This window comes from Ursus arctos, unplaced genomic scaffold (genome assembly GCF_023065955.2).
Source record: "Ursus arctos isolate Adak ecotype North America unplaced genomic scaffold, UrsArc2.0 scaffold_4, whole genome shotgun sequence".
NCBI lineage: Eukaryota > Metazoa > Chordata > Mammalia > Carnivora > Ursidae > Ursus > Ursus arctos.
In genome coordinates, this window is record NW_026623056.1 from 82,890,385 (window position 1) to 82,912,233 (window position 21,849).

Consider the following 21,849-nt stretch of genomic DNA (forward strand, 5'->3'; position numbering starts at 1 on the left):
AAAAATCCTATGAAATTAGCATGAAGGCCAAATTCAGCGGTGGTGTACTTTGACAATGGGCTCCGAACAGGCAGACACGGCCCTGAATCTTGGCTCCACCACTCATTATGTAGACCAACTTCAGTGTGTTAACATAACCAACCTCAGATATGCTCCTTCATAAACCAGGATGAAAATAAACCTCACTGGCCTGTGAGGGTTCCCTGAGACAGTCCTGGTTAAGCACCTAGGCGCAGTGCTTTACATGTGATAGATTCATAACAAATGACAAATCTCCACTTTACACACCAGTCCTCCTCAAAGTATGGCCCGTGAACTGTCACAGTGAGAAAGGTGCTTGTTCCAGAATGGAAATCAATTACCTCACTAAATTCACTGTTTAGTTTAGCTGCCTTTTTTTTTCATAGTAAGACTTTATCAACGATGGCAGCCATGTGTTGGTCTGCATGATGGTGCGAGCTCATCATCTCATTACTGACCAGTAACAAAATGAATCACGGACTGGTACCAGGCCTTGGGCCACGCTGTTACAGACAAACTGGTAATCACAAAGGTTTCTCTGCAGCCCATAGTGACATTAAGTGGCAGAGACAGACTGAATCTGAGACCTTTTAAATACAAAGCAGATGTCCTTTCCACTATAAACCAGAGCAAGGAGTGTGGCTCTTTTCCTAAAGCACTGAAACAAACAAACAAATGGAACCAAAAAAAAAAAAAAAAAAAAAACAGGGCAATACCCTCATTTCCTCTTTTGACAACTGATACCAATCTTAAAATGTTTTAAATAGGACAATGACTCTGGAACTTAATATCACAAGAGCCTGAGTATGTAGCCTGGCTTTTCAACCAACACTTTCCCAAGATGAGCATAATTAGGGTTTAAAAGATGTTACCATGCTTTTAGCTCAAATATGGAGTATGAAATGATAGATACGCAGTCTCTCTCTCAAATCCTTAGAATTAAAAAAATCGAAATGAAAAGACTAATTATACGGAACAATGAACTTACCAAGATTTAATCGTAAAACACCTAAGAGTCCATATGCATCCAGTACTTTGGAGTATGTCCCCTTGATTGCCTCTTTTTCCGCAGATGCTACAAAAAAATTTTTTTCAGCATAAGAAAAACGGCCTTAAATATCAGATTTTATTTAGCTATAAAGCCAGAGTCTCAAACAAAAGCTCCTAAATCTAAATCTGATATTCTTTCTTCTTCTCCTTTTTTTTTTTTTTAAGTAGGCTCCACACCCAGTTTGGAACCTAACACAGGGCTTGAATTCACAACCGGAGATCAAGACCTGAGCTGAGATCAAGAGTAGGATGCTCAACCAACTGAGCCACCCAGACACCCCTAAATCTGACATTAACATAAATGTATCCCATAAAATATTTTCTCAACTAGTAACTTAATTGTCCTTCTCAAAGAGTCAACAAATTGCTCCAGCACCATTGATGAATTAATCCAGCCTTTCCCAATGATCTGAAGAACTGCCCTGAATAATACTCATAATAATGTTTGGAGGTTGTTTTTTTTTTTTTTTTAAGATTTTATTTATTTATTTGACAGAGATAGAGACAGCCAGTGAGAGAGGGAACACAAGCAGGGGGAGTGGGAGAGGAAGAAGCAGGCTCATAGCAGAGGAGCCTGATGTGGGGCTCGATCCCCTAACGCCAGGATCACGCCCTGAGCCGAAGGCAGACGCTTAACGGCTGCGCCACCCAGGCGTCCCTGGAGGTTGTTTTTGAATGTTCTTCTCTGTCCCACTTATCTGTTTGCCCACGTCTACTACCAGCACTACCCTGGGTTATCATACCCCTAGTGGACAACATCCAACTCCTTTACCAGCAATCTTTCAGAATCTGGACTCAACCTCCTCTTTCTGCTTCATTTTTCATTACTCCCTTCTCTCTCCCACCCTCTGCGTTCTATACTCTCATCACATTAAACTGCCCCTAACTGCCCAAACACGGTCTTTACACCCCTGCACCTTTGCACGACAATCTAGCCTTCTGCCTGCAAGGCTCCACCTAACCTTCACCTTATATAAACATCGCACAAGGTCACTTTCTAGAAACCTTTCTTTACCTCTCAGGCACAGTTCTTTCACAGAGCTCCCTCTTCATGTTGCCAACACATTTTATATAGACCCATCACTTGTCTTTCCCATTAACCAGCCTGATCCTTGAAGGCAGGAACATTGTCCTATGCATCTTTTTATCCCTGATATTTAGAATAGTGCTTGTAAGAGAGAAGATGACAAATGTTGAAATGATAAAAGCCAATGGCAACACTTGACAACAGAGTTTAGCGTAGGAAAGGAAATCTTCAGTTTGGCCTTTGTCTCAATTTCATTTCTTCCGCTATAAAGTTAATGTTATCTTGTTGATGAATATAACCCACAGAATCATATTCCTAGGTCAGGCTGTTGTGGTTGCTTTATTGAAAAACAAAAACAATCCTGAAACTTTAAAGGAAAACTCTTTTTAATTCTTAGCAAATACACTTGTTAAAAATTTGACCCAAAAAACTCCAAAGAAATATAAGCCACAGCTAGTATCTCAATGGACAATTCCAAATAATTCTAAAGTCTACAAATCCAGAAAGGTATGATGCTCTTTCTCATTCTGTCCTTTCTCTTCTGTTTCTTTTCTTCTCTACTGTTCTCCCTTTCCACTCTCCATCCCACACCCCCCAATTCACCTCCTAGCTGAGTAGTTCACTCCTTATTTACCCTAATCTCTTGCCCCCGTCCCCTTTCTCCTTTCCTCCTTCATCTACTATATAGAATTACAGTATATTTTGGCAATAGTATATGTTCCACATGAGAAAAGCATGTTATGGGATCCCTGGGTGGCTCAGTAGGCTAAGCGTCTGCCTTTGGCTCAGGTCAGGATCTCAGGGTCCTGGGATCAAGCCCTGCCCCACTGAGCTTCCTGATCAGTGGGGAGTCTGCTTTTCCCTCTCCCTCTGCCCCTCCCCCCCCAGCTTGTGCTCTCTAATAAATACAGAGAATCTTAGAAAAAAAAAAAAGCGTATTATTAGATCCTTACAGCCTTCCCACTTCCTGTCAGTCTTTATGGCCAAGAAAAGGGCTATCTTCTCAGCATACTGGTTTGCTTAATACTCTTTAGTACTTTGTATTAGAGAACTTTTCCTACCCCCACCCCCACCCGAGCTCTTCTCCAGGGTTCTACAGACCATCTCATCTTCCCTGCCTGCTTCACCTCTTTTCAGACCATCTACTCATAAGCCTTCTTCCTAGTTAACCCACTTCTGCTTTGGAATGCGTTGTGCTCCGCTAGCTGGCAGAACAGGCTAAAGCTTATTACTCAATTAATCACTCAATTAGCTCATGCCATTAAAATTATAGGGTTTTGTATTTTATTCTGCATTCTTAGAGTTCTTCTTCTTATTACACCATATGCTTAAATAACAGTTACTCCTAACATTAAATGACAAGCGACACAAATATAAAATGTCACAACATTAATTTTAATTATATTTTGTAAAGTAAATCAGGATTGCCTGTCCTGAAATACTGCCTCATTAAGAGTACCACGTGTACATTAAAGCAAACGTTAGAGACTTGTTATATCTCTGATGACGAAAGTCATGGCTTCCAGCGCAAATTATTAGAGTTTTAGAGGTTACATGTTTTATGTATTTAAATACAATTGCTAATATGGTAATATAGATATTACTAGATGTATCAGTTTCAGCAGCAATCATTATTTAGGTTCAAATACCAGCAGCCAGTAAGATTAAAAAGAAAATGTATTTTTAATATTAAGCCATCACCTTCCCTTAAAAACAAAAAAAAAGTCATTTTATAACTTAAATTACCATGCAACAAAATGGTCTCTCTTCTGATAATATATAATAATTGTCTTTTCATTAACTGTGTTCAAATATATGAATAAGTCCTATCTCTCAGGCCCATCTATGAAACACCCATCTATGAAACTGTCATCTGATTCAAACATGACAATAAAGGTCATGCTGCTTATTTACACTTATATATTATATTCTAAGACTCAGGAAACACACACACACACACACACACACATACACACGAGCAAACAATTTCAACTAAAGGGCCTATTCTTAGATAAAAGTATGCTAAAGGAAAGGAAAAATAATTTGAGGAGTAGATATCATTTTACTTCCAAGGAATTTTTTGCTTTCTCCTCAAACTATTGAATGAAATTTTAAAATAAGTTTTAGAGTGATGAATGATGTTTCAGCTGAGGTATCTATAGATTGTTTCTGTGATGATTATGACAGTAACTAACACACATTATTCAATTTTCACAACAATCCCATGGGCAAAATTACAACTATTTCCATCTGACATGAGGAAATAGGCTTAGAAAGGTTATCAATTTGTTACTAACTTGTCTAAGCTTCAACAGCCTGAGTCAGAGAATACAGCTTCAGGAGGGAAGGGATTTTGCCTAGTTCACTGTTCTATCCCCAGTGGCCTAGCTCAGTGCCTGGCGCTCAGGAGTTCAAAGATTTTATGTTCAATGAATTTGTGAATGAAATTTCATGGCCATATGCAATTTTAATTCGACACTTTCAATTTCCTAAGAGAAAACAGTGTTTTCTTCCTAAACATTTTTTATGTAACGGACTGTAGATGTTTTCCCATTCTTCCATATATGCTTTACAGGTTTGGGGTGGAATTGAGGGAGGTCTTTTGGAGGCTGTCAGACACCAGGCAGAGTGAAAACAATGGCCCTGTGCATGGATTTGAAGCCAGACGCAGGGAGAGAGGGCATCCACTTGGGGAAAGGGTCAGCCTGAGATAAGAGAAGTCTGAGTAGGATGAGGAGGGTGGTGTCCACCTAGGGATGTTGGGAGTGGCCTGGTATGATAGGTTGAAGCTTGGGCAGGGTAGGGAGGGCAGGGTGCACTGGAAGGAAGCCCAGGGCAAGGTGTTGGAGCCCCTGTGGGCAGAGGAGGGCACCCATACAATAGAGGAGGCTGCAGTGGCAACGAGAGAGTGGTTGATCATAGAGGGGTAGGATCAGAATAATGGGAACCAGATTCCTCACTGTCAGAGAATGAGAATGCAAATATGGAAAGAGAGAAAATTAGAATGGGGACTGCAGCGTTGATTGAAATTGGAGTTACCAATGTGAACTCACAGTTTTCTAGATAGACAGAATGGAAGACATGGATATAAGTGGGTGTGTATAACCATATATACATATTCACACATAATTAACATATTCTCCTTAGCTCTATCCACCAACAGGGCCTGAGATCAGCAGTACTCCAATAGCAATGGCCACACCTAGCACCCAGATCTTGCTTTCTAATACCCTTCTCCAATGTTAAGAACTCCTTGGAGAAATGGCTGATTCCAGGGCAAGAGCAGGGACAAGATGAGCCTGAAACATATTCTTGTGCCAGAAAGGGAGTACTCAAAGAAAAATGGAGCCACGTCACAAAAACACAGAAGCCAGCTTCAAGGGGCTTCTACTAGAGAAATCTGGAACAATCTGAGCATCAAAACAAATTATAATAGGAACAGATTACAGTCCACCGAAGAAGCCCATAACCGGAAGGGTGATGAGTAATGTGGATGCTTACATGTTCTCGAAGTACCTGCCCTCAAAACACTTCTTCTTATAGGAGAAAAAGGAGTCTGCCAGAGACCACCTTAACCAAATAATCAGAGTGAACACCAACAGTAATGGGACAAGTCAAAGTAGTGTGCCCCTTGACAGGATACAAGGGAGAGGACACAGCACCACTACTGTAATATTCCTGCCGAGGTATATAACCTCAACCTGTGCACGAGGAGCCATGAGACAAACCCACAGTGAGGTACACTCTCCGAAACAACTGGCCTTCATCTTCAGAAGTTGTGAAGTCATGAACATCAAAGACTGAAGAACTTTTCCAGTTTTAAAGGGAATAAAGAGGCATGACAACTAATAAAATGACAAATCTGAACTGAATCTTTCTGCTATTATGAGTCATTGGGACAACTGGTGAACTTGAATGGAGTCTAAGGATTAGACAGATGTACAATGTTAACTTTTTTATGGTTATATTGTAGTTATGAAGGAGCAAATCTTTGTAGGAAATAAGTAACAGTATTTGTGGGTGATGGGACATCAGGTCAGCAACTTATTCTCAAATAATTCAGAGAAAAGTTCTTTGTACTGAACTTCAGCCTTTCTGTAACTTTGACACTGTTTCCAAATTTTTTTAAAAACTAAATGTAACCATCAAAAATAAAATTTAAAAATACACATTCATATTCCTAAATTAAGAAGCTTTTATCTCTACATAGCACTAAGATAAACTCTTATAGTACGTTATCCCCCCATACATTTTTTAATGGAGAAACGATTCTCTTATTTTATGAAACTCCATGAAATAAAGAGAAATACATGACGTAAGAGGGAGAGACTTAATTAAATTATTGTCCTATTTCTCCGGTAATTTTTAATTCTAGAAAATCATCTAGGAATCTACTACTATATAGAGATTATTTAAAATTAAAAAAAACCATACTACTTTAAAAAAATGTGTATAACCTTTAGATAAAACACAGAACGTACAGATCGTTCACTCACTCATCCCCATCTTTCCTTTTCCCTAATACCTACCCCTTGCATCCTACAATGCAGTCAAAATGAACAAAAAATGAATAACGAGTGGCTCCTTCTGTGTGCTCCACGTTGTTTTCCCTCTCCCTTTGTTCACAGTGTTCTTTCCATCTGGAACACCGTTTATAGTCATCTTTGTGTTTCCAAATATTACCCATCCTTCAATACCTAACTAAAATGCCTCTTCCTTCCTGAAGTTTTCCCTGATTGTGCTGGAAGTAAATCTTTCTTCTCATTATTTTATACCTCATTCACTTGTATACGAATAGCAACAGAAATTTTCTCATTTCTTTTCCTTTTTAAAGATTTATTTATTTATTTGAGAGAGAGCGAGCACATACGTGCATGTGTGCACACAAGTGGGGGTGGGGAGGAGCAGAGGGAAAGGGAAAAGGAGAGACAGAATCTCAAGCAGACCCCCCACTGAGGGGGGAGCCCGATATAGGGCTCCATCTCACAACCCTGAGACCATGACCTGAGCCAAAATCAAGAGTTGGACACTTAACTGACTGACCCACCCAGGCGCCCCTCATTTCTTTTTATCTCAACACAATACCAACCTAACCAGAGATGCTGAACACCGAGACTATTAAGTATTTATCTAATAGACAAAAAACATTTGAGAGGTTGTAGCACAAAAGGGAAGGTTTTGTGAGTTTTAAAATAATATATTAAAAGATAAACACTTCATCTTACCACCAGTAGCATCTGAATGCTCTGAAGCTTAACAACTCCTCACAGTGATGTCTGGAAATTTTCAAATGTGATGCTATCTACGGTGGACACCTCTGGTGGTGTGAGGGTGGGAGTGGGAAGGTGGGGATGGGGAAGACAGGCCTTGTTAAATGATTTCTAACCAGGGCTTAAACTAATGGAGTTTACACAATAGTAGGATGTATGGAGAGCCCCGAGGAAAACAGAGTGAAAGAATGAGAGGACATGAGAGTTCAGGGGATATGGTGATACGGAAGTTCAGGTTACTCCTCGCCGGGGCTGTCTTTCAAGGTATCTACTGGGCTTTCAATGAGGGGAACAGCCTGCTCTGTATTTTTTTTTTCTCCTGTTCATGTTGATGTTGTTAAGTAAACAAGATGCTAGGATAAACGGACTTTTCTTTTTTTACCAGTTACTGATTTCTAACCACCACCCAGACCTTTAGCAGCTCAGTTCAGGTAAGGAGGCCTGCACCTCTTTGGCTCACCTGTTCAACATAAGTAAGGCAGAGCCCAGCTCCCAGAGTTACTGCTGTTAACACCTCAGGGATCAAGAGTACCTAACTTCCTCAAGGGCTTATTTTAAAAAGAAAACCTCTTCTCTTATCACACCCAATGCTACCATTCACTTGTGCCTTCAATTTTTTCTTAATTTTCCATCTAATGCAAACATGCAGTTCCTGAGTACATACAGCTATCTTAAGCATAAAGCTATAATTACATTTTTAAACATAGCACACACCCGTAGAACTGATAATCTGAAGGTCCTCTGATTCTAATCCTAATGAATATGTGAATATGAATAAGGTCACAGAACAGAATTTAAAGCAAAATAAAATATGTGCAATAAACATTTATTCTTATAAAAATATTTATGGATGAAATTACATGATATCTGGAATTTACTTTAAAATAAATGGGGAGGGGGAACTAGTGGATACGGATGTAGATAAACACAAGTATCCATGAGTTGATAATCATTGAGGCTGGGTGACAGATACATGGAGTCAATGACACTACTCTCTCTTCTTTGATGAACATTTGCTATTTCCCAAAATCAAATGATAAAAAAAATTTATTCTGACAACATTCTGTGGCATGCTGGGTAAGTTCAGAAAGAAGAGAAGACAAGATAACTCTGGACAGTGAAAGCAGAGGCTACTGGAATTCTAAGTAATCTGAGAGGTACTTTCCTTCAATTACCCTAGACCAGAGGTATACTAGTCAAAAGGTTAATGGACATCGGGACTTTCATAACTTGAAAGGAAGCAGTAAGTCCTATTGCCTTTAGAATGACCCCATAGAGTGCGCCGGGGTGGCGGTTAAGCATCCGACTCTTGATTTCAGCTCAGGTCATGATCTCAGGGTTGTGGGATCGAGCCCCGTGTAGGACTCTGTGCTCAGTGTGGAGTCTGCTTGAGATTTTCTCTCCTTCGCCCTCTGCCCCTCCCCCTACTTGCGTGCACATGCGTGAGCATGCACGCTCTCTCTCACTCTCCCAAATAAATAAAATCTTAAAAAAAAAAAAAGAAAAAGAATGACCCCATAGCTCACTCTAAGGCCATCATATAATCATCAAATGATAAATACATAATAAATTGGGAAGGAAGACTCTGCGATTCCAGAAAGGAAACCCCAGGGAAAGTAAATATTGCTGTACCCTGTCATAAATGTTTTCCTTACATTCATCCTAAATAACTTAGCTTTAGTGTCCTCCTCTGTTGAAAACAGCCTTGGAGAATAACAAACTGGCCCTGGCTCATCGCAGAAGAGGTTGAGAAATACTGAAAGCTACACTAAGCCATGAGGTAGTGACATCCAACACCTTAATTCAGATGACTTAACTCACTCAAGTATTTTAGCTCTGTGCTGCTTTCAAAGTTTTTTTAACTGAATAAATTCATCACTGAAAGTAGACCTAACCTACGTTTCCTACTGAAGCAAGAGGAAAGTAATGAAAATAGAAGCTGTAGAGATGATCTGTTTACAGACTACAGAAAACACTCAAGAGTATAAATATACCAATTGGTCTTTATCAAAATTTAATATACTAATTGTCTTCCAGCATGTTACTCAGCACCCTCCTTTGCTGAAGTGACTTGCTTTTATAGCACTATATCATATGATGTAACTGGCATTATTCAGCATTATTGGTATCACACTTTCTCTTCTCAAATTAGAATTTCAGGCAAATAATGAGGCATAAGATCATCTCTACAAAGTCATATGAAAACATAATCATATACCTACTTCTTGGTTTTCATGATTGTGATTCTAAAACAGAGGCTTATTAAACAGAATAACTGGTGATTAGACTTGCATTGCTAACTCTACCATCTGAACAGAAAGAAACAAAATTAACTTACTACCTAAGATCACCAGATAATTACAAAGTCATTTGTTTTAAACTTAAATGGTATTGAGGATTACGTTTAAATGTAAATTTCTCTAACTTCTGATAATTACAATAATTCAAACTAAACAGGTGCCCCTGGGTGGCTCAGTCAGTTAAGCAGCTGCCTTCAGCTCAGGTCACGATCCCAGGGTCCTGGGATCCGTCCCGCATCAGGCTCCCTGGGAGCCTGCTTCTACCTCTCCCTTGCTTGTACTTTCTCCCTCTCTCTCTGAAATAAATAAATAAAATCCTAATAATAAAAATAATAATAATTCAAACTAAACAATTAAGCTACCTAATGAAGGTCCTGCTACCCAATGTCAACATTCTGCTGTGGCTCAAACCTTCCAGATGGGCAGCAAACTGTCTTTCTTCAGCTGATACAGAAGACCAAACTAAAGAAAGTCATTAAGAATGTGAAAACATTCTTACAAATTAGTATGCTCTTCCTAGAATCACAATTTGCCTGTGGTTGCATGCACTGCAGTTTGTGGTCGGCTTATTTGCATACAGGTAGCACTTTGGTGTAGTATGAGAGAGCCTCTAGCCAGAGGATCCTAGAGATTGTGCAAAACAAGCTACTCATTTTCAAAAGAAAAAAACTAAGAGTTTAAGTGATTCATCCAAGATCACCTAACTACCTGGCAGTAAAGCCACTTTCCATTTTATCCTACATAAAAAGAAAAATTATTTTAAATGGAAAAGGTTCTCTTTGTATAATTAAACAATTAAAATTCCAGCTGAAAGACATTAAACTATCCAAATTAATGTTCTGTATAAACTGCAAGTCCCAATCTTGGCAACATTTCAAAATAATAATAACCTTTCACTCATTCATGTAACAAGTATTTACTGAATGCTTACTATGTACCAGGACCCTGGCAAAGTTCTATGAATAAAAAAAGTCAGTGCCCTAATACCTTCTACTAGGAAGACAGTCATTATATAACCATGCAAATGCAAAATCATAAATGATAGTAAAACTATGAGGGGAGAGCAATGGTTAGGATAGGCCTGCCTGCAAAGGTGACCTTTAAGTTGAAACCTGAAGAATAAACAGGAAGTTAGCTAAATGAAGAGTGGAGGTAAAAACATTCCAGGCAACATACAAATACTCTATGACCCAGCAATTCCATTCCTAAAAATATATCCAACAGAAATGTGTACATACATGCACCAAAAGACATGTATAAGAATGTTCCTAACTACTGTCATTTATAACAGAAAGAATTAGAAATGTCAACAGAATACTGGAATATTCATACAATGGAATACCACATAACAATGAGAACTACTGCCACCTGCTACAACATGGATGATCTCCCATATAGAACATTGAGAGAAAGAAGCTAGACCCAATAGAATATGATTTCATCTATGTTAAGTTAAAAACCAGATAAAACCAATCTATGATGTAAGAAGTCTGGCAGTGATTATCTCTGCACATCATAGTAGAATAATCAGGGAGGAATGTGAGGGAATCTTCTGGAGAGCTAGTAATAACGTTTATTTCTCAACCTGGCAGTGGTAACATGGATATGTTCAATTTAATAATTCACCGCATTCTACATTTATGATTTATGTATTTTTCTACATGCATGAATAAATTTTTTAAAATAAATATTGAGCAGAAGAAACAGCATATGTGAAGGCTTTGAGATCAGAAATAATTTGGTGCATTCAGAACTAGAAGGCCAAAGTGTTTGGAACACAGAAAATTAGGAGGCAAAATAGTCTTAAGACGGAAGAGGGAGGCAGGGACTCAATGATTTAATGTAGATCATTTTAAAGTGGTTGGATTTCAAGTTCAGTGGTCAACCATGATAGGGTCTTAATCAGGGAAATAGTATGATCTAAATTGTGTTTTTAAAAAGACTGGAGAGTGGGTAAGGGGAGTGGAAACAGGAAGAACAGTTAAGGAGGCTATAGTAATGGTCCATGAAAGGGACTACAGTGGCTAGACAGTGGTAGAACCAGCTAAAACAGTGAATTGCATGGATTCTCAATGAAATTAGAAGGTTTAGTACACTGGGCATGATAATAGAGTGTATATCTGAAGCTGGAGAGAAGGAGGTGTAGAGGATGAGTCTTAACTTCTGGTTTAAACAACAAGGTGGATGGACTGCAATTCACTAAGATAAGGAAGACCGAAGGAAGAGCAGGTTTGAGGGAATGCAGAGATCGATGTGATTATCAACCCAGTATCTATTCCAACCTTTCCATACTGTGTAGTCACCATACAGGTTGGGGTATCATGGAAACCCAGACAATGATAGTAATTTCTACCTTATTTTGCTAGTCATCGGCCCAATCCAAATTGCCTATGATATCTCTACAGCCACAGCAGTTGAATCAGGAAAGCACACAAAACTCAATTTGATCCAGCACAAGAGGACGTGCATGTTCCTTTTGTAGGTTCCAATCCATTCTCTCAGCTGGAAAAAGCTGGATTTCAATTGTGTCAGCCAAAACAAGTAATTATTCTACCCAGCTCTGCATCAGTCCCACACAACTTTGCAACATCTACAAATCTGGTAACTATACTTTCCATCCATTCTCCAACAGAATGATGAAATCATTCAACAAGATAAGCCAAAGACATAGATCCAATGTTGACCAAGGACAGACCACTAATGAGCACTAATGTACAGTTAGCTAGGAATTTACTTAATTATAAGATTCATTCTGTTTTTAAGATTTCTCTCCAAATCACTGGTTTTAAGCAATTTGATAATGCAGTTTGGTGTAGTTTGCTTCATGTTTCTTCTGCTTGGGGTTCATTTAGCTTCTTGGATCTGTGGATTTATAGTTTCCATCAAATTTGGAAAACTGTCAGCTGTTATTTCTTCAAATATTTTTTTGCTTCATCCCCTCCTTCTAGGATTCCAATTACACATATATATTTGGCCATATGAAGTTGTTTCCCAGCCCACTGATGGCTCTGTTTATTGATTTTAGTCTTCTGTGTTTCATTTTGAGTAGTTTCTATTATTATGTCTTCAAATTCACCAATCATTTATTATGCACTGTCTAATCTATTAATCCCTATTAGTGCATTTTTTTTTCATTTAAGTTATTTTTATTTCCATTTGATTTAGGTCTTTCACATTTTTCCTATCTCTTTAAGATTTTATTTAAGATTTATTGTATTTATTTATGTATTTATTTGTTTATTTATTATTAGAGAAAGAACACAGAGGAAGAGGGAGAGGGAAAACCAGACTCCCTGCTCAGCAGAGAGCCTGACACGGGGCTCGATCCCAGGACCCCGAGATCACCACCCGAGCAGAAGGTAGATGCCCAACCGAGTCACCCAGGGGCCCCCATGTCTCTCCTTAACATGTTTACTCTTTCCTCTACTTCTTGGACATATGGAGTATATTTACAACAGCTGTTATAATGTCCTTGTTTATTAATGTTTTTTTGAAAGAGAACGTGCATGTGAGCTGGTGGGAGGGGCAGAGGGAGAGGGAATGAGAATTTTAAACAGATTCCACATTCAGGGCAGAGCCCAATGTGGGGCTCAATCTCATGACCCCAAGATCATGACCTGAGCTGAAATCAAGAGTCGGACGCTTAACTGACTGAGCCACCCAAGACCACCTCCTTGACTATTAATTTTAACATCTGTTTCTACAGATTGACTTTTCTCCTCATTATGGGGTGTGTTTTCCTGATTCTTTGCATGTATGGCAATTTTTAATTGAATGCCAGACATTGTGAATTTGCTACAGAGTTGAATGCTGGATATATGGTTATATATTTTGTATTTCCTGTATTCTTAAACTTTGTTCTAGGATATAGTGAAGTCTTTCAGAAATTAGGTTATTTGGAAACAGTCTGATCCCTTTGGGTCTTGCTTTTAAGCTTTGTCAGATAGGACCACAGAAGCCTTTAATCTAGGGCTACTCTGCCCCACTGCTAAAGCAATACATCCTTTTGAGTATTCAACCCAATTCCCGGAGTACTATAATATTTCTCCATTCTGGCTGCTGACAACTTAACTATTCCCAGCCCTGGAGGGAGGTCCAGGAATTTTTCTTCCTGTTCCCTTTTGGTGGTTCTTTCCCTGCATTTGGTAGTTTCTTTGCACACCAGCAGTGATCAGTACTCGGCTGAAATCTCACAAGAAACTCTCAGCACATCTCTGAAACCCTCTGTGAAGCTGCCTCCTCTTTGGTACTAGTCCTGAGAATTCTCATTGCATTGGCTTCCACGGATTCCCTACTCTGTCTCCTCAACTCAGGGAGATTGCCAGGCTTTCTTTGGGGGCATCTCCCTGCAGCCCAGAAGCACTCGAGGTAATCAGCAGAGTGATCAGCTAGGGCAACCCTAAGGCTCACTCCTTTGTTTCCCTTCCCTCAAGGATCAGTGTCTCATGCCACCTATTGTTCAATGTCTGAAAATTGTTTCTTTATTTGACTTGTTTCCTTGTTGTTACGTGCAGTGAGAGGGTTCCTAATATACCATCATGGTCGGAAGCAAAAAATCCTGTTATAGCCTTGTACTAGTTATATTTTATAACACAAGTTACAACATCTGGTAGACCTGAAATTATATAATAAAGTCACATAATGGGGTTTTATTGTTCAATAAGAGATACACTGTGCTTCACCTTTTATTTTCTCATAGCAAAGTTAAGTGGTAGAGAAAGGAAAGCACTTAGGAACTACTAGTTTGGCCCTACATTAACAAGCTAATCCTGCTACCTGGCCCAGGAGTGAAAAGTTAGGTTAATTATTTTTTTTTAAGCATAGATATTTAAGTTGCTGTTTACTTTCTCTTCTATCAGACAGAAGATTCCAAAAATTACTTACAAAAAGAAAATGAATTTTTGCAACCCTAACACAAAGTAATATGTAACAAGTTTAAATTTCATCATTCTGTGCAGAAAAAGTCAACTATAAAAAGTCACTTCTTCCCTCAACTTGAATTTTTTTCTTAAAAAGAGACAGGATACTGCAACTTATCTAAAGGGCAATCATGCTGACTGCCACCATTTGGCAATTAAAAAACAAAAAACAAAAAAACTATACACACTGCTTGTCATCACCACCTACTACACTTGTTATCCAAAATTTTAGAACCTGACATTTAACTTGGCTCAGCAAAGCAACTTTATGTTTTTAATGACCTAACTCTTAATCAAATCATGTTCCCTCTCTAATATATTAATAGTTTGTAGCCAAAAACAATAAAGTTTAATACGTCCCTCATTAGAAAATGCTACCAGTTTCACTCTTAACTTTAAAGTCTTCTACTGGCATTCCCTTGTTTTTGCTCTTCATTCCCTGACCCCCAAAGTAATAACCACCACCCTCACAGCAACACAAATAATCATTAAAGTAAAAAATAAAATGGTAAGATTAAGTCATTAGAGCAATTACTTTATCTCTCCCAGCCTCAGTTTGCACATCTGAGAAATGAGATGAAAGCACAACCCACAGAATTAAATGAAATAAAGGAAGTCTATGTGGATGAAGTGTCCAGGACACTTCAACAAACTCCCAAAGAGCTGCAGGAGATTATTATTTCAAGAAACACAGAGATACTCAACAGATGTTGCAATGCCCAAACTATTAGCTTCAGGTAGTTCAGAGTTTTCACATCAGACTGCAGTACATTCCTTTGATGATATCATCTTTGTAAAGCTGGGTTTTTGGTACTTGCTGTGATAAAAAGCAAGTACCACTCCAAAATTAATGTGGAACAGGAAATGAGGGTGGAGCTGTCCAGTCTGATTCTAAGGTGTGAAAAGCTATTCAATGCTCAACAGGTTCATACATATCCCATTAGTAAATAACTTATGAAGGAAATAAATTATTTCCCATTTACTTCCTTATTTTTTCAAATAGCTGCTAGAGTTTTAAGACGGACATATTTAACGTTTACACCTAATTATTTAATAAATGGAACCGTGGCCTAGGGGTGCTATGAAAAACTTAATGAGACGCCATGAAACAATAAAGTTTAGGAACTTCTGGCTTAATGTTGTGACTAGTAGAGGAAGCTTCCAGGAAATGGCAGCTATTATTTCATTTTTATTACTCCTTTACAGTATGAAGTTTCATAGAAAGTCAGTGTAATCCACATTCTGTGACAAAGATCTCCAGAATGTCGTCCTATAGTTTTATGGCTCATATTTCCCTAAAGAAAAAATCGGGTAAATGAAGACACTCAGAGGGACAACCTGGGGTAAAACCAGGTCCAGAGTATAGTGATATGGCCTTGCTGTCTAGTAAGTAGATGATTTGAGTCCTGACTGAGTTGGAAACCCTGAAAATAATCTTACCACTAGACAGATGGAAGCAATTAATTCCATACTAGCAATTACAATTAATTCCTTACTTCCATACTAGCATATACTGAAAAGAGCAAAAGCTCTTAAGAGTTAGGAATTTGTATCAGCACCTTCCAACCTATCTTTTAAACAGGTGATCCGTAACTTCTGTTTTTAGAATCATCCTTCATTTCCCATGTGTTGACCTTCTCTTCCCTTCACTTTCTACTTAGGATACAATTATGAAGTAAATCATTTACCTCTGCTGAAGCATGAGATGGGTTGAAAAATAATGGGACAGCTTGTGAGTTTAATGCATGTATCGGTCAGACTGGCTACTGGTCCTTTCCTTGTCGTCGTCTTTGTGTGTAACTACAGAAAGACAACGAAAACCGAACCTGACACAAAACGGGTAGACATCTTTTTTAATTTCCTATTAGTTTCCAAGAAAAAACCTGTGGTGTTGTAACTTGCTGACCAGCACACTTGCTCCTTACACTGCAGACACAGTATACTAGTTACAGAGAATCCACTTGCTACACCGAACCACTGCTCCACAGACATCAAAGTTCAGTTTAATTAAACAGTTTTCTGGACTGATCATTTTTATCCCTTTTATATCGGCAATTCAGTCAAATAGCAATTCTTTAAAAGATAAAAAAATAAATTTTATAGAAAAAGGTACTGTACTTTGAAACACGGAATACTATATTTTGTCTACTTTGTAAGCTAGTTTAGGTTAATCCCCACCCATGGCACTAATTTAGCCATTTATTCCCTAAATGTGAGTAAAACACTGTACTAAGCACTAGAAATACAAAGATTACTAAGATATGGGTCTTTTCCTCAAAGAGTACAGCGCCCAGACACAGAAGTTCCACATTACCCGAAAGCACTATATCAAAAGTGCTACGGGATCATTAGCATTTGGTTCAGGCTGAAGGTTTCAAGAAACTAGTTATTAGCCCAATAATAGTCAATAATAGCATTAAAATTCTGGAAACATGGTTACTTTGGATAAAATTTGCAAGCTAAGAAAGTTATCCCATAACCTATCCTAGAAAGGCTGATATAAATTATGCACAGAATGATCATCCCAACCTGCTTACATCAGAATCTCTAGGGAGCCGGAGCCCAGGCAGCAATATTTATAAACCCCCACCCAGTGATTACGATGTGCATCCAACACTGAAAACCACTGGTTCACTAATTGATTAAGTCATTGTATCATGACTGATTTAAGTTTAGAAGCCTAGCAACATACACAGATTCCTGAGGCTAGATTAGTAGACACTCAGGCTCTACAAAGATCCATGATCTGAAATTGTTTTTACTGTGTTTTCACTTGTACCTTATTTTTTGATATGTGCTAATAACACAAAATATAAGGTTTCATGTTGGTATCTCATGGCACTTTCAGCATAAGCCAAGAAAATTAAGTGATTATCAATCCTTAATAATACGTACTGCCTAAGACGTCTGATTTTTTAAACCTTAAAGCCGGGACAACTGGGGCCTGTAGAGATTTCTCTCATCTATGGAACATAAGAACTAGGAAGATCGGTAGGGGAAGAAAGGGATAAAGAAAGGGGGGGGCGTAATCAGAAGGGGGAATGAAGCATGAGAGACTATGGACTCTGAGAAACAAACTGAGGGCTTCAGAGGGGAGGGGGGTGGGGGAATGGGATAGGCTGGTGATGGGTAGTAAGGAGGGCACGTATTGCATGGTGCACTGGGTGTTACACGCAACTAATGAATCATCGAACTTTACATCAGAAACCAGGGATGTACTGTATGGTGACGAACATAATGTAATAAAAAAACATTAAAAAATAAAGAAATCATAAACTTTCAGTGCATGACTGAGTCCTGCAAGGGTCATTTTTACCATCTACTGTCAAAAAGAACATATGCACATAACCATGTAGAGAACCAAAAACCAGCAAATAAAATGGGTTTATCCTGTGATACAGACTGCATTCCAGACAAATGAAGAAAAAGAAGAGACAAGAGTGAGATGGAGTTGGTGGGTGGGGCAGATTCTCAGAAAGGAAGAAGACTCGAGCGAGAATGACAGGCCTGGATTGGAGAGAGAAAAGCATTCTAGTAGTCATGAAAGAAGAGGGTATAACATCTTATGATGAAGGAGAGAAAAAGCATGGTACTTTGGGAAAGGACTGAGGAAACACAAGAGTCTCCTTAAAGGAGACCAATATCCACACTGGACAAACAGGGTGGGGCCAAGTTAGGGAAGACCTTGATGGACAGGTTGAGGACTTAAAAATTTAATCTGACTGAAAAATGGGGTCACACTTTGGTTTAATATCAAACATGATTTGAGAAGATTCTTCTTGCAGATTAATAAGCAGAATGTCTTAAGATTCAAGGAGCTGGGATTGTTGAAGAAAAAAAGAATACCTCAGTATCTTCCAAACACAGCTCCCTGAATACAACAGGCATTTAAGAAATGTGAGATTTTAAAAATGAACACTCTATAGCACAATATGCACGTTGGTATTGCTCCCAAATAAATGTCAAATTAATTTTATAAGTCAAGGATTTATAAAAAGTCTGTTAGCTCTTAGTATTAATATTTTAAGTTATTACTGTAAAGGTTTAGGAAAGCTAACAACATATCCAAAAAATTATATATATCCATTTGTGCTTTTAGATATTCAACTTTTTTTTCCTGAAAGAATTGCTTATGTGTCTAAATCTAATGAAAATAAATACAATCAATAAATGTTAAGACAGTATTTTTCATATTTTTTCTTTAAAATAAATGTTAATGCCAAAATGGATGGTTTAGGGAGTTTGCTTTTTTAACCATTATTTGGCATAAAAGAGAGCTGTTGGAGGTTTGGAAGTATGCTTATCCTTAGATTTCCTAACTGAGAGTAAAATACGGCAATGATTCTAATAACTATGGGTAATGCATACTATGTATGCATGTGATCCCCTATTATTACCAGTAACCACAACTGAAGAAACATTTAAAATTTAGACAAATTAGAAAATCGGGTAATATCACGAAAAAAAACGCAAGCAGCTAAAAACTATTTCACAACTAAACCAAACCATTTCCCCCCAGATATTTTTAATTGAGAATTCATCAGTATAAGAACTATATTTATAGTATGAAAAAACAGACTATGCAAATTAATATTATAGCAAGATATATTTCAGTTTATTTAAATATAAAAAACAGTTTGCATTAAGTCCATACTGACTAAGTATAACCCACCTTATTAATACTTGTTTCTTAGAACACAAATAGCTCTTCTGCTCAAACCATGTTACTATATGTACCAAACATATATACATTTCTTATACATTACACTTTGCTCAAGCCTTTTCATTATGTCATTACCCTTTTTCCCAATCAGGATAAAATTTTACTATTTTAAAATATTAAGATCAAGTTAACATTTTAACAGGTTACTATTCTGTATGCAAAAGTTAGGGTCTTACGTATGCTCTTCACTTACTGAATCTGAAGAAAGATTAACAGTTTAAAATATCTAGGGGCTTATATTTGTAAGTATGACTTTTTAAAAAAGGTTTATTCATTTGAGAGAGAGAGAGAGAAAACGAGCCCGCACACAAACGGGAGGGGCAGAGGGAGAGGGAGAGAGAATCTCAAGCCGACTCCCCAATGACCGCTGAGTCCAACACATGGCTTGATCTCACAACCCTAAGACCATAACCTGAGCCAAAATCAAGAGATGAATGCTTAACCAACTGCGCCACCCAGGCACCCCTATAAGTATGTCTTTCAAACACTATTTTTAATTTATAAAATATGACCAGTAGCCAAACTGACGCTAGCAAAGCAAAAACATGACAAAAAAACAAGTACTTGTCACTAAAAAGCCCTTAAAAACACAATCACATTTCAAATAACTCCAAGCTGGAGTTACCTGCCAAAATCTTAGATTAAGAAAATTAATATTCAAATTAATATTTTTATTTTTAACTTCATCCATCTGCCCAGAAAATAACCTAAACCATTCTAAATCTACTATTTTGCTTGTGGTGCAGTCCTTTTCTTTAGATTACCAAGATAATTTTTTAAATAATATGAAATCAATCATATATGTCACATGAAATTTTAGATGTTTACAATTCTCTTAATTAAAACTGTAAGGGCCTCACCATAAGATACTCCAAAAATATCAGATAAATAAGTACTCTTGTAGTTCATTACTATAACTGAGATATAAGAAATCCTGTTCATTATAGAAAAACGTCAAGCAAGACTTTATGGGTTTATGTGACGTGATATAAACTGTAACAATAATTCTTTGGAAAGAAAGATTTTCTTTTAGGAACAGCCAAAGAACCTAAGAAAGCAAAAATCTGTAACCAAACTGGATTTTCCCCCAGACCCCCAGAAGAAACCTGCAGCAGGGGGCAGAAAAGAAAATGAAAGTTTAAAATAAGGTTTGATGAAAATAAAAACATAATTTGCTTCAGGAAATACAGTGAAGGGGTTGTCGGGGTCTTCTCTAAAGAATGCTTGAATCTGAACTGTTTCAAAGCAAAACAGAGACGCGATCACTTGGGCTATGACAGATGACTTACAAAGCACAGCTACAGCCCCAGACTCGAACATGAGACATTCCTCCTTATGCCTAGTTTCCACTATGAGACTGAAAGGTGGGGGATCCAATTTGTGATAGATCCGAAATCCTTTGCTGAACGCCATTCTCCTTTCTTCAGAGGCAGCCCTGTGAAAACCAAGCAAAGCAAATGAAGCTAACGTTTCCTTCTGCAGTAAGGACTGCAAGGCATCCAGAAGTCCCTCCCTGCCAGGTTTTGATGGGGGTGGGGTGGAAAAAAGGGAGCTCAGGGAGAGAATGGTTTATTCCAAAAGATAAGCCGTCACTTAATTTTACCAAAAAGCCAGAGGAAGAGCTACCAGTTCTCACCGCAAGGCAACATCAGGTTTAATTACTCTAAGTCCACGAACGGTTTGGTTAAGATGAGTTTCCCGTTTACTTTATGTGTACCAAAAAGGAAAGATTTTGAGCGTATTTCGTTCGGAGTTGTTTATCAGCTTCCTGCTTCAGGATTTGTCACTACGATGAAAGGGAACAGATTCGGAAACTTCAAGCCGTTCCTTGGCCGGGGACGGAGAGGAGGTGGGAGGGAAGGTTAACGAGGCTGCTTCAAAGCTCCTTAGGGGGCAGGAGGAGGGAAAGGATTATCCGACACGAATGGCTCTCCCGGGGGCGGCAGCGAAGGGCAAGGGAAGCGGCACAGGTTACCGCCGCCTCCCGCCCAGCCGCAGGCCACCGCCGGCTGGGGGAACGGCAGGCGGGAGCCCGTAAATATGAATGGCCACCCGGGAAGACTCACGACACACACCCGACCGGGGCTCCTCGGGGGTCCCGGACGGCCGACCGCCCGAGAAAGCGACTCCTTTCCAGGGAGACGAAGCCGCCCAGCCACCCAATCCCTCCATTATGCGCCAGAGGCGATGACCCGGCGCCCAGACCGACTAGGTTCCTCTCCCGCGGACAAGCTGACAGCCGCTGTCACCACAGCCCCCGGCCCCACGCAGCGCCCCGCACGACCCATAGTCTCCTCACAATCCCGCCCGCCCTCCAGAGCCAGGGCTGCCCGCGGTTGCCCCTCACCTTTCCCGCCCAGGCTGCGGCGGGGAAGGCTGCCCAGGAAGCGTCCGCCCGCGCGCCCGGCTGCCGGTCGGTCTGGCCGCGGCCGTTCCCCGCCCCCCGCCGGCTTGCTCACCTCTTCCTCCGGCTCCTCCTCCTCCTTCTCCCGCAGCCGCCGCCGCCACAGCCGCCGGCAGCGTCACTTCCGATCCAGCA

General features: G+C 39.2%; 1 protein-coding gene across 7 annotated transcripts in view; it reads right to left on the reverse strand.

Moving 5' to 3' along the window:
* SYNJ1 (synaptojanin 1) overlaps positions 1-21,849 on the reverse strand; it is a 91,947-nt gene extending 70,098 nt beyond the window's left edge. For 4 of the 7 annotated variants that reach the window (XM_048215004.2, XM_026513001.4, XM_057306621.1 and 1 more), the window contains exons 1-3: positions 21,658-21,746; positions 20,600-20,745; positions 1,010-1,096 (exon numbers count right to left, since the gene is read on the reverse strand). In XM_048215004.2, the coding sequence (XP_048070961.1) occupies positions 1,010-1,096; positions 20,600-20,723 (211 nt within the window). In that variant the 5' untranslated portion in view covers positions 20,724-20,745; positions 21,658-21,746. Of the gene's footprint in view, positions 1-1,009; positions 1,097-20,599; positions 20,746-21,657; positions 21,747-21,769 lie in introns of those variants that run through there. The other 3 variants (XM_048215005.2, XM_048215003.2, XM_057306622.1) reach the window with 1 other exon arrangement.